This window comes from Eucalyptus grandis, chromosome 10 (genome assembly GCF_016545825.1).
Source record: "Eucalyptus grandis isolate ANBG69807.140 chromosome 10, ASM1654582v1, whole genome shotgun sequence".
In the NCBI taxonomy this organism is placed as follows: Eukaryota; Viridiplantae; Streptophyta; class Magnoliopsida; order Myrtales; family Myrtaceae; genus Eucalyptus; species Eucalyptus grandis.
In genome coordinates, this window is record NC_052621.1 from 15,342,687 (window position 1) to 15,356,134 (window position 13,448).

General features: G+C 43.9%; 2 protein-coding genes across 2 annotated transcripts; both read left to right on the plus strand.

Moving 5' to 3' along the window:
• The first annotated feature begins 342 nt into the window (after nt 1-342).
• Nucleotides 343-3,169, plus strand: LOC120288886 (serine/arginine repetitive matrix protein 1-like). The gene is made up of 3 exons (XM_039303120.1): nt 343-1,362; nt 1,455-1,510; nt 2,635-3,169. The coding sequence occupies exons 1-3, from the start codon at nt 880-882 to the stop codon at nt 2,684-2,686; spliced, it is 591 nt and encodes a 196-aa protein (XP_039159054.1). The 5' UTR covers nt 343-879; the 3' UTR covers nt 2,687-3,169.
• Nucleotides 3,170-10,122: 6,953 nt separating this feature from the next.
• Nucleotides 10,123-13,199, plus strand: LOC104421994 (ATP-dependent zinc metalloprotease FTSH 6, chloroplastic). Its single transcript, XM_010034195.3, has 5 exons — nt 10,123-10,970; nt 11,148-11,688; nt 11,915-12,228; nt 12,319-12,559; nt 12,664-13,199. Exons 1-5 carry the CDS (start codon nt 10,372-10,374, stop codon nt 13,018-13,020), a joined length of 2,052 nt encoding a protein of 683 aa, XP_010032497.2. The 5' UTR covers nt 10,123-10,371; the 3' UTR covers nt 13,021-13,199.
• The last annotated feature ends 249 nt before the right edge of the window (nt 13,200-13,448 follow it).

Consider the following 13,448-nt stretch of genomic DNA (forward strand, 5'->3'; position numbering starts at 1 on the left):
GCTTTGGCAAAAAGGGGAAACTGAGTCCGAGATACGTAGGTCCCTTTGAGATTTTGGAAAGAATAGGGACTCTAGCGTATCGTCTTGCATTATCGCCGAGGTTGGCACAAGTGCATGACGTCTTTCACGTGTCGATGTTAAGGAAGTATGAACCTGATTCGGCACACGTCCTAAATTTTGAGGAATTAGACGTGGATGACAGGGTGTCGTACGTTGAAAGCCCGGTTCAGATAGTGGATCGCAAGGAACAGGTTTTACGAACCAAGACCATTCCATTGGTCAAAGTGGTCTGGCAACACCACGGCACCAAGGAGCAACATGGGAGACCGAAGATTCGATGAGAGAATTGTACCCCTACCTTTTTGAGCAAAATGTGTAATGGTTTAAATTTCGAGGATGAAATTTTAATAAGAGGGGAAGAGTTGTGACATCCTGATTTTCGCAATTTTTATTTTCAGTCAATTGAGACGGACAATTCATCTGTGCATGTAGTTCACCTCTCAGAGTTGGCCACTCACGAGGGAACTAGTTTATTGAGTGAAGTAATTAAGGAATTTTGCCGCGTCAAACTTGGGGACTGATCACCCTCAGGTCGGATGCAAGAAAATTTCCCAAAAGCTACTCGGTGGATTAGGCGCGCTGAAATCGCACCGGATTGAATTCAACCGTAAAAATTGGAATTGAAATTAGAAGTTGGAAGCCGGTCATGTCACATATCTTATTAGGAGCATAGGATAATTTTTATGGATTTTAATTTGGACTCAAGTAGAAGAGAATTGATGGACATTGAAGTAATTGAATGTACAAGAACTTGGACCCCGGCGGAAAATGAAAGTGAACCTATTGGAAGATGTTATGGAGGATTTGAATTAGTGGAGAATGACATCAGCAGGTGATGTCATGGTGGAGGCCAAATTCAAGGAGAGCTTGACAAGTGTCACAAGCCAATTGGCTCACCAAAAGTGGGGATGTCACTTCCCCCTTGTCTCCATCATCTTCAAGCTTGAGAGGAGAGAGATTGGGAGGGAAACCGAAGGAGAGAACCAGCGGAAACCGCCCCCCTTCCGTCCACCTTCGCCGCTCGACCGTCGCCACCGCTCGCCTTCGTCGTCGCCTTCGCCGTCGCACGCCGTCGCACGCCGTCGCCGTCGCCGCTCGTCCGCGTGCGAAGCCTCGCGCGCGCTCGTTGTGTCCCCGTCGCACCGTCGTCTCTTCGTCCGCTGCTGGTCACCGTCCGCCGAAGCTCCCGTCGCCGCCGATCGTCCGCTCAAGCCTCCGCCGGTCGTTGCACGAGCTGTCGCCGGTTCTCCTCCGCCGTTTCCTCCACCCGTTCAGCCGCCGTTCCGTCGCCTTTCAAGCCCGGTTAGTTGCTGGAAAGAAAACCAGCAAGATCTAGCCTCTTCCGAGCTCATTTTGGTCCCCTATTAGTGCTCATTTGGTGTTGATCCGTGTAGGTTTGTCGTCGGCGTCGTCGTGCTCTTCGCCGGAGACTCATCGGAAAGCGATTCCGGTGAGTTTTACCTTACTAATCCGCGATTAGCGAGTTAATGATGCCTTAAGTATGTTTAGTTTAAGTTGATTGAGATTAGGTGGATAGATTGGCCTAATTAGTTATGGATTATATTAAGGTGATTAATTAAGGTAAAGTGTGTTTAGTTTAATGGTTAAGTATGTTTATTTTTAAAATAAACCTTGATGTGACTTAAAGGAGTTTATTTATGATTTAAATAAATGCTTCGAAATTGTTGGATTATTTAATAATATATCTTATTCCGAAATTCATTAAAATATTATTTTATATAAAAAAAAAAATCGAAAAATTTATTTTGACCCTAGTTGCTTAGAATTTCGTGCCGATCGTTCTTTGTGCTAGTAGAATTTGAAATTGATGATTGGTCGTGATGAATTGAGTGTGATTGCGATTTATGAGGATTCTTTAGAAAACCCTAAGTGTGGAAATTGATGGGAGATTAGCCATGATATACCACCTAGGAAAGGTTGTGCCCAGTGAGGCCGTGATGTACCACCTAGGAAAGGTCGTGCCTAGTGAGGCTGTGATGAACCACCTATGAGAGGTCGTGTCTAATAGGGCCATGATGAACCACCTATGAGAGGTTGTGCCTAGTGAGGCCGTGATGGACCACCTATGAGAGGTCGTGCCTAATAGGGCCGTGATGAACCACCTATGAGAGGTCGTGCCTAGTGAGGCCGTGATTGACCACCTATTAGAGGTCGTACCCAGTGAGGCCGTGATGGACCACCTAATTAAAGGTCGTGCCGAGTGGGGCCGTGATTGCCACTGTTTGTCAAACCTTTCTAATAGGGCCGGGATTGAGAGCAATGATTGATTTGCTAGAATGACATGTAATCGGCCGAGTCGATTGATCGCTGAGACGATCCAAGGGGTTGAATTGTTTTGATGATGTGATTGTGCCATGGTCGGTTGGTTATCATAATTGTACGTGGTTGAATTATATAAATTGTGCTAACCTGCAGATGAGGGCTAAGCCGAGGTAAGTCTTCTTGATGTTGTGGCTAAGCTACTTTGGGGCGTATTTACTTTCTAATAGGGGTTTAGGAGGGGTGAACTTGCTGAGACAAAATCTCATCCCGGTTTGGGGAAAAATATTACAGGACCGTAGATGGCGAGACCCCCGGAGATGAGTGGCCTGTCGACGGAGATTGACTAGACGACAAAGAGTGCTCCTGACCCTGGGAGTCCTTGGGTCTATCAGTTGGTTAGGACCCTCATCTGGGTCGAGGTGAACGTGCATAACAGGGTACCGTACATGTTTAGGGCTTGGTTTCGTTCCGGGGTCGATGGTGTTAGGGTTGGCCCTCTGGATTGCATGGATATTCTGCTGGCTGTGATGAATGCCATTTTGGGTGAAGGCGTGGCGGATCTTCCTGACGGTGGAGTGATCAACGCTTCACCCCCGGCCTCCTGGGTGACTGATCCTGAGGATGTAGGGTCGACGAATGGGGACGACCAATAGTCCTAGGATTGTGCCTTTTCCTTTTTGGGCGGACTGATTCGTGTTGTGTAGGCTAACCCTCTTTTGATGCACATAGACTCTGACCCATTTTTGGTGCATAGGCCCTGGATCCGGTTGATGTATGTAAGCCCTGGATTGTTGATGATATATGAAAGTATGTTGTTTGATTTTGAGTTGATGTTCCTGCTGTCCTATCCCGTATGCTTTTGTAAGGGGTTTCTTAGTATGTTCCGCTTGCGCATTAATAAATAATAAAAATTGGGGTCAACGACACTACCTGGGAATGTCGCATTTGCATGACCATGGCGGGTTGTTCACGGGTCTCGGGGTTCGGGGCGTGACAATATACTTCTTCAAATTACATGCTTTTCCGAATGCATTAGTTTTGATGCAGTGACATATGTATAAGTTACCAGATATTTCTTCAAAATGCATTATCATACTCTAAAATTAAAATTTTAGATAAATTGAAATCTATTTCCTCTTGAAAAATATTTTTAAACTACGTTTGACCATGTGACCCAACCACATACTAGTGTTTGGCTTGCTGCTCTCCCATCTCATTTGGGACTATACCCAGTGTAATGCTGAATTGCAAATCATTATTAGTTTTACTAATATGTAAGACTTTTTATTGTTTTATTTAATTTAAGAAATGCATGGGTTTGTGAGATGGAGCCTATGGTTGCACGACGGGGGGCTTAACCACAATATTAGAATTTAACTGGTTGACTCATTATACATAGTCATGTATCTAATATATTCGCTGATAAATGGAACGCTAAGGTGAATTCAGCTTTACTGATCATTATGTCAGATTAAATCCAAATTACTTTAATGTTGCAATTTGAAGTCTTAAGTGCATTTAAGATTAGAGTGTGAGGAAAATGAAGTTACTTTGTCCAAAATGTAAATAGAAAGTGGGAGGTAAATGGACCTCTATAATTTAAGGTGATGTGGCTCAATCACATAAGGGAAAATGATACAAATGGTTTCTAAACTATGACTCAATATGAAATGTGGTCCCTAAGCTTTAATTCGACGTGCAATTTGATTTCTGAACTTTTAGTTTATTTAGTATGGTTTTTAGACTTATGGTACATATTCAAAATAGTCACTGAATTACAAGAAAATATTCAATATTGACATTTTATTAATTCAACATTAGGGATAACATTAGATATTTTCATATGATTTAGGAACTAAATTTGACATATACTAGAAGTTTAGGGACAAATTGCTCATTGTGCTAAAACTTAGGAACCATTTGTATCATCATCTCATCACAGAACTCCATTTTATTCATTTTACTCTTTTTACTTGAGAAAACAAGCGTGACCTTTAGGATTCTCTTTTACATTGTTTATCACTTGATAAAACTAATTTATTTCCCATTAAAGTGTAAGTAAATTAATAATGTACGCAATTTACATCCATGTACTATTCTTGTAAATTAAATTATATCCTAGTCGGATAGTTAGGTTTCTTTTTCTACTTTGTGGAGAATGAGCTTTCTGCTCAACAATGTCTTGGTTGCTCTTCTAATATCATATTACATTGTGTTAATCAACCAACATGTAGAATGTTTGAATGAAATTTACGGCCCAATGCCCTTTCGATGAACATGTTTATTATAATAAGCAAAGGGTGTCATGCCCCTAACCCCGGGCACGTGCACATTCCTCAGCGGTCAACTAAATTGCGACGTCTTAGGACGCGTTGCTTAAGACGCGTTGCCAACCTTTCGTTTTATGCACATGCGAAAGCAAACTCATAAACCCCAGACAACAATCAAATATATGTGATAGAAAAGCAGGACAATCAATTTTTCTCAAAACACACTTTATAAACAATTATGAAGAGACCACCGCCTTGGTGGCCGCGATGATTTGGGCTCTCTCCCCCTCACGAAGGAGGGAAGTTCAAATCCCCTCACGGTCACTTGGGGTCTTAAGTGGGATGTCGGGGTGGTGGATCCTCCCGCTTACATGTCCCCCTAGGTTTACTCGCCGACTACCGGTTGTACGGGGTTCCTGGGTCACCAAAAAAAAAAAAAAAAAAAAATTATGAAGAGCGACCAACCGCACTGAGTAGCGCTACTAGCTTCGGGCTTTTTCCCCCTCATGAAGGGGAAAAGTTCAAATCCCCAGCACGTCGCAGGTGGACTTACTCACTTCACGGGGGTGGTTGGTTCCTCCGTAGGCCCCAGGATTTGCCTGCCGACTGTCAACTTACGAGTTTCCCTGGGTCATTAAAAAAAAAAACAATTATGAAGAGCATAGTTAGCCCTTTTCCAAACGCTTTTGTGAAGGGTAAGCGGATCAGGGACAATATCTTGTTAGCCCATAAACTCTTCTCCAGGTTCCATCTAGAGCCCTACTTACCTAAGTGTGTGGTTAAGGTAGACTTCTGGAAAGCATATGACACAATTGATTGGAAATTCCTTGAGAGAGTTCTCTGTGCTTTTGGGTTTCCTGAGTTTGTGACTTAACTTATTATGACTTGTGTGCGCACTCCCAAGTTTTCTATTGCCTTGAATGGGAAGCTTCATGGGTTCTTTGCGAGTGGGTGTGGCCTTCGCCAAAGTGATCCCATTTCTCATTATTTATTTATTTTGGTTATGGAGGTGCTGTCCGGGATCCTAATTAGGTGCTCTTCAAAGCTAAAGTTTAAGTTCTTCTAGAGATGCAAGCCAACGAATCTATCGCATTTATTTTTTGCGGACAACGTCTTCCTGTTTTATGAGGTTGATTTGTCTACTGTGACTCTCCTCAAAGAAGGTCTCCAAACCTTCTCAACTTGGAGTGGTTTGCTTCCAAATCCGAGCAAGAGCGAGATCTTCTTAGTTAGAGGTATGCCTTCTTTAAGGAACCGGATTCTCCTTGAGCTCGGTTTCCATGAAGGTAACCTATTGGTGCGTTATCTAGGGGTTCCAATTATTACATCAAGACTTAGTAAGGCGAACTATTGCGCTCTCGTCAACCGCATTATAGCAAGGGTTCAAGCTTGGACACATCGCTTTCTTTCTTTTTGCCAGCTGACTTCAGCTTATCAGGTCAGTCTTTCATGCTATCCAAGCCTATTGGCCGAGTGTATTTATTTTACCTATAGTTGTGTTGGACCAAATTGAGAAAATCCTCGAACAATACTAGTGGAAAGGCCCAAAATTGGGTAGCAGGGGTGCTAAGGTAGCCTAGGATGATATGTGCCTCCTAAAAGAGGAGGGAGGGCTTGGTATCCAAAGGCTTCGGGATTGCAACAAGGCTGCCATGCTGAAGCATATTTTGCTCCTGTTTTCAAACAAAGAGGCATTGTGGTGCAAGTGGATTCATTCCACTTTTTTTAAAAAGAAAGAACTTTTGAGTCGTTAAAAAACCAACCTACTATTCCTAGGCTTGGAAGAAAATCTTATATCTCAGGAGGGAGTTCTGGAATGCCTTCTATTGGAGGATTGGGGATGGCCTCTCAACTTTACTTTGGTTTGATAATTGGCACCCTAGGGGTCTTCTAAACTTATTCTTTTCGGATTCACTCATCTATAGCTTCGGGCTTTTTAGGCAGGCAATAGTGGTAGATCCTTTCTCTGATGCTAAACAGCCTCTCAAGATAGTGTTGGAGTCATGGGAGCACCCCCTCCTGAGCCTTTCTCAAGTCTCAGACTGCTTTTACTGGAGGGAGAATTCGTTGGGCCGGTTCACGGTTGCAACGGCTTGGGAGACCATCAGGCGGAAGAGGACTCCAGTCCTTTGGCATGCGTTAGTCTAGAACAATGCAATCACGCCACGGTATCAAGTAAACCTTTGGCTTATAGCCAAGTGCAAACTTCCCACCCAAGCCCTTTCTATTATCTTATGGTAGAATTGAGAGTGGATCCTGCGCTTTTTGCGATGATATGCCTAATTCTATTGACCATCTATTTTTTAGTTGTCGTGTCACGGTTGGTGTTGCTTTCTTTTGGGCTGCCAGATGCAATATGCCTTGGCACAACAGGTCTTGGGAGGAGAATCTTCGTTGGGCCACCACCTTGCAGTTGGGCAAGGATTTCTACAAATGCATTGTCCGCTTTTTCTTTGGTGCTCTTTGTCATATTATTTGGAATAATAGGAACAACATTTGTTTTAGAGAACAACCACTTGCCATTCCAACTATGAAGAACCATCTTTTTAAAGTGGTTAGAGATAAGGCTATCACATTCAGGAACGTTGATGATTATTTCAAGAATAAAAGGTTGTAGTGGAGCTGGGGCATTGACCCGGTTATCTTCTTTGGGGACCCTTAGTCGCATCCCTCAGTTCGGCCGACGCTTGTAATTTTTCTCAATCCAAGGTTGCTGATGTTTGCTATGGAAGCTATGGAGATTCTCTGCTCCTTGGCTGAGGTTTCTTTTGTATCTGGTTGCCGGTTATTTATGCTGTCCTAGTTTCTTGTTGTTTTTGCTTTTGTTGTAGTTTGGTTGTTGCGTGTTGTGGCTTTTACATCTTGGTATCCTTCCACTCATAATGCTCTTATCATCTTGAGTGTAAGTTTTGGTGCCATGATCTTTTTGTATAGTTGGTCATTGCTCTATATATTTATTACCTTTTACCCAAAAAAAAAAAAAAAGACCGAGTTAAACCTACAGGTTCATATACAAAGGCCTGACTCAAAAAGAAACCACTAGGCCATTTACACTCTAGACCCTTCAGCCTTAGGCTCTAGATCCTCCATGCTATGGCCTTGAAAAAAAAAGGTAACCCACGACGGGGTGAAATAAAAATCTCAACGAGTTAAACCCTAAGCCCTGATTAGGGCGAGAATTCACTCAAAGGCATCCTAAACATGCGCCATCTAGAACTTACCTTGCTTGGGCGCGTCCCTACACATTAGTACATCTCATATGCACTCATTAACGCAGTATGCGTAATTAGCAATTGGAACACTTCATAACACTCATCGAATATTCATAGAAGTCCCGATTATAAGACCAAATCGTTATAACATGTCACATTCCGTGCCACACAATTTCGTCCCATAATCAAGTGCAGATAACTCATATCGGTGGTTCAATCCACACCCGATATTCACTCTCAATATCCAAACTCCACATTGAAACTCAATATTCAAACTCCAAATTCAAACTCAAGGTTCTAGAGGTGACCCCCACGAAGTTCCATTATCATGTGACACTTAGCCCTTGACCACAATCAGCCACAGTACAAGGTAGTAGTGCAAGATAGTAGTGCAAAGTTCCAGAGGTGACTCCCATGTGACTCAGTTCACCATGTAGCACTTAGCCATTGACTACGATAAGCAACAATACAAGGTACTAGAGGTGACTCACACGAAGTTTTGTTATCGTGTAGCACTTAGTTCTTTACCTGTTCACAACCCATTCGGTCTCCTCAACACATCTCATCCTCTTTCAATAGTCGCCACATAAAATAATAACAATAAACCATGATCATGGCACAACCATTCGTGCCTCAGCACGCATTACTTCTAAGCATATCACGAAGCAACCACATCACCAAATAGGCATGGTTCAGCAAGCATAACATCGAGAACAATTACCAAAACCACTACCGGTCTTAATCGGCAGAAACGGTCCACTCGCACGCCTCCAAGTTTAAATTCAGAAATCTAATCAAACGAGTTTATAAAATTCCCAAATTTGAATATGTTGTAAAGAACACATAAACGAATATTTTTTAATGAAGACACCTTAACCCAAATCCTTCTAGATTAAGCCCAGTAAATCGTTCAATCCAGTACAAAAACTGGGTTCGTTTCCAGAAAATCTATTTTCCAAAACCAGCTTAGTTTGAAATCCAAAACTTGTCTATTTGATTTAAAATTTAACTATGTTAAACTAAAAGATGTGAAAAAAAAATTTGTGAGGAAACCATTTCAAAATTCGAACCCTAAGAGTTGATAAAAATCCAATAAATCCCGAAAGGTCACTAGTTCCAGCAAAAAATAGAGGTTCTGTTTTCAAATGACGAAACTGAAATCTCATTCTTTTTAAATCCCTAAAATCTTGAATTAAATATATGTCATAGCTGAAGATGTCTAAAACATTTCTCAAGAAGGAATTGACTTCAAAATCTTAATATATTTTGATCCACAAAAATGGCAAACGGCAAGGGTCCAGAAATCAAAATTGAAAAAGTCCACCGAATTGGACTAATTCAACCTCATTAGTGCTAATCTCACAAATTAGATCAACACTAATTTATCTTAAGGCTAATCTAACAATTCTAGATTAGCACTAATCCATCTTAAGGCTAATCTCACTTAGTACTAATCTAATTAAGCTAATTAACACTAAACTAACCCCTAAGTGTAATTAACAATCTAATCTATGATTATGGAGTTAACTCATCGGATTAGTGAGCCGACGGGTTCACGGCGACGACGACACGAAGACAGTGAAGACTCGTGTCTACAACGGCTCTAAAGGAGGCCCGGATGTGGTTGAAAACAGCCACAAGCTCACAGCTGAAGAGGAGAAACCTATTCTGCTTCGAGGGGGCTGAGTTGATCGACTGGACGGTTGGCAAGTTGGGTGGCCAGGTTGCGACGGCGGGACCGGGTGAAGGCTACGGCGGCTCGAGTAGCTTTAGGACGGCGACGATGGCTTGGTCGATGACGAGCAGGCATGGGATGATGACCTGGACACGCGGTGCAGCGTCTGGAGTTGCGTGAACAACGGGCGTAGTTCGAGCCGTAGTGGCTACTCGGATGATGGGCGGTCGACGGCTGTAAGGCTTGAATGGGTTGCTGCTGGTCTCCTTTGGTTCTCTACTGGTTTTTCTCCTATCCAAAGTAATTTTAGGGACCACACTCGCCAACCAATTGGGGGTAGAGTCTTATTTGATGGGCGTGGACCGTACGATTTATCTGGAGTGGCGAAAATAAAATTAAATTCAGCCATCAACGGCATTTCCTACCGCCATCTGGCATATGCTTTGAGAACCTGACAGAAAGGATCATTTTCTCCCGAGACAGAAGTTTCAATCCGCCACTTCCGCTTTCCCAAGTGTATGGCTCGAGTCGCAAGGAGAAAAAGACAGATATCTCTCTTCTCTACAATTCAAGTCACGATAACTGTCAAGTCAAACGACTTTGTCATTCACCAACTTCCAGACCCTTCACGAACCGAGAACGAGAACTAGGAGACAAAGCGTGCCCTGCAGAAGAAGAAGAAGAAGAAGAAGAAGAAGAAGAAGATTCCAAGTTTCAAATGCTGGAAACATCCAGCGTTGCTCGGCCTTATTTAGATACAGAACTAGTTTGCAAGCTGTCACCCAATTGTCACCGAGGTTTCAAGCGTCAGAGAAGAACACAAAACGCTAGCTGCTCTTTAGCTGAATCTCATCAGGTTCGATAGAAGAGAATGTCGCCTGCTCTGTCCCTGTCTCTCTCTCACCTCCCTCCGTGCAAGTCCCAGGACGGCATCCCCAAGGAGAGTCCACATCCCAGGATCAGCGCCGCAAGCCAAAACCCTTGTCAGAAATCGTGTTCCGACGCCAGCGTCGGCAGGAGAAAGCTGCTCGCGACTGTGGCTTCGACGGGTCTGGGGCTAGGGACTTCTTTTCTCAGGCCTGCGAGGGCGGAGCCCCAGAGCCTGATCGAGTCCGCCTCAAGTAGGATGTCCTACACCAGGTTCTTGCAGTACCTGGACGAAGGCGCAGTGAGGAAGGTGGACTTGTTCGAGAATGGGACCATTGCGATTGCAGAGATCTACAACCCCGCCCTTGACAAGGTCCAGAGGGTGAAGGTTCAGCTGCCGGGCCTACCACAGGAGCTGCTCAGGAAGATGGAGGACAAGAACGTGGACTTCGCAGCTCATCCTATGGAGGCCAGCATGTGGCCAGCGATCCTCGATCTGCTGGGGAACTTGGCTTTCCCGTTGATACTCCTAGGGAGTCTGCTGTTGAGGAGCTCGTCTTGGAACAATCCCGCAGGACCCAATTTGCCCTTTGGACTTGAAAGGCATGAAAATTCAGCAATTTCCTAGCTAGCTTTAGTTGTATTGAGTGAAGTCAGTAATTCTAGTACGAAAGTTCAGAAAATTGATTCGTGTGAACTTTGTAAGCTTTCTTCATCAGTTCAAATGTCTTGAGACAAATCTTGCTAAAACCAACCTGTTTTCTCATGTTTATGAAACAGAAGCAAGGCGAAGTTTCAGATGGAACCAAACACAGGAATCACATTTGATGACGTGGCTGGGGTTGATGAGGTGAAGCAGGACTTCCAGGAGATTGTGGAGTTCTTAAGGACGCCGGAGAAGTTTGCAGCCGTGGGAGCAAGGATCCCAAAAGGAGTTCTTCTAGTGGGGCCACCAGGGACAGGGAAGACCTTGTTGGCCAAGGCGATCGCAGGAGAAGCTGGGGTCCCTTTCTTTTCGCTGTCTGGGTCAGAGTTCATCGAGATGTTTGTCGGTGTAGGCACTTCGAGGGTGCGAGACCTGTTTAACAAGGCGAAGGCGAATTCGCCTTGCTTGGTCTTCATTGATGAGATTGATGCTGTTGGGAGGCAGAGAGGAACTGGCATCGGAGGAGGAAATGACGAGAGAGAGCAAACACTGAATCAGTTGCTCACTGAGATGGACGGTTATAGTGGGAACAGTGGAGTGATCGTCATCGCAGCGACGAATCGTCCCGAAATCCTTGATTCTGCCTTGCTTAGGCCAGGAAGGTTTGATAGACAGGTAAATCCTGGCATTTGTCTAGGAGATATCAGTCGCGCATGTCTGTTTTGAGTCATCCCACGTTGCACTGGACTTTGATAACCTAATGAACTGAAAAAAAAAGAAGTTTCTTTGGACAGACATGTTAAATCAAATGGGTACCTGTCCGTCGAATCTTTTTGAAATATTACTGACATTAATTTGTTTGATTTGAAGGCTACTGAAACCTTACATTGTGCCTGAGCAGGTAAGTGTTGGACTACCAGATATAAGGGGAAGGGAAGAGATACTGAAGGTACACAGCAAAAATAAGAAGCTAGATAAGGATGTCTCTCTCAGTGTGATTGCCATGCGAACACCAGGATTTAGTGGTGCTGACTTGGCGAATCTGATGAACGAGGCCACCATTCTTGCCGGGAGGAGAGGCAAAGACAAGATCACGCTGAAGGAGGTTGACGACTCAATTGACCGCATTGTGGCTGGAATGGAAGGAACCAAGATGGTGGATGGAAAGAACAAAATGTTGGTCGCGTATCACGAAGTCGGCCACGCTATCTGCGCGTAAGTTCATCAACAGAGCTTGTTACTTTTTTAGGACTAACCCTTTCACTAGTCGTCTGTCCAACAATTTTAAGATGCTCTCTTTTACAGGACATTGACGCCAGGACATGACCCGGTACAGAAAGTCACTCTAATACCCAGAGGCCAAGCTCGCGGTCTCACGTGGTTTTTGCCTGGTGAAGATCCTACCCTGATCTCCAAACAGCAGTTATTTGCTAGAATCGTTGGAGGTCTAGGTGGCCGAGCTGCTGAGGAAGTCATATTTGGAGAACCAGAAATCACCACCGGCGCAGCTGGAGACCTGCAACAAATCACTCAGATAGCAAGACAGGTTTGCTCAAAAGAAATTCTTTCCAGTGACTCGAGACAAAACATAAATTAATCTATAAAACATAGATGATAAACTATTTTTTTTCCTCATTTTCTGCAATGCAGATGGTAATAACGTATGGTATGTCCAATATTGGGCCATGGGCGTTGATCGAACCAACAGTGCAAAGCAGTGATGTTGTCCTGAGGATGCTAGCTAGGAATTCCATGTCAGAGAAGCTCGCGGAGGACATTGACTCATCTGTCAAGAACATCATTGACAATGCATATGAGATTGCAAAGGCACATATAAGGAACAACCGGGAGGCCATGGACAAGATAGTGGATCTGCTTCTGGAGAAGGAGACGCTTACAGGAGATGAATTCAGAGCGATGCTTTCGGAATTTACAGATGTTTCAATCAACAACACAAAGAGGACTCCTGTTAGGGAGATGATTGAGGCCTTGGAAACACAATCATAGTTGTACATAAGCAGAGTGAAAAGAATTCTAAATAGGTACTCTGACTAGAGGATAGTATAGATAACAACGTCTAGTTTCTTTATATGGAAAAGAGAGTTTTACTGTGTCTTACTAATAAATATTTGATGGTTTTATATGAGATGGGCTTAAGGCCTGTCCGCCCAAGTTGGGCCCAAAAAGCCCGGCCCACGGGAATACGGCCCGTGGATGGGGGGACATATAAAAGGGAGGAGAGAGAGAGAAGACACCGTTTTGAAGAAAACAGAAAGTGAACGTACGTCTTCTCCTCTCCCGCGCGCTCTCTCTCTCCAAAGAAGAAACAGTAAGGCAAAAGGCACGTTAGCCAAATCTCTTCCTCCTATCGGCGTCGGTGTCTAATCTGTGGCTTAAAAGGTACGCTCGAATCTGTGGTGTGCTTTAGGATCGGT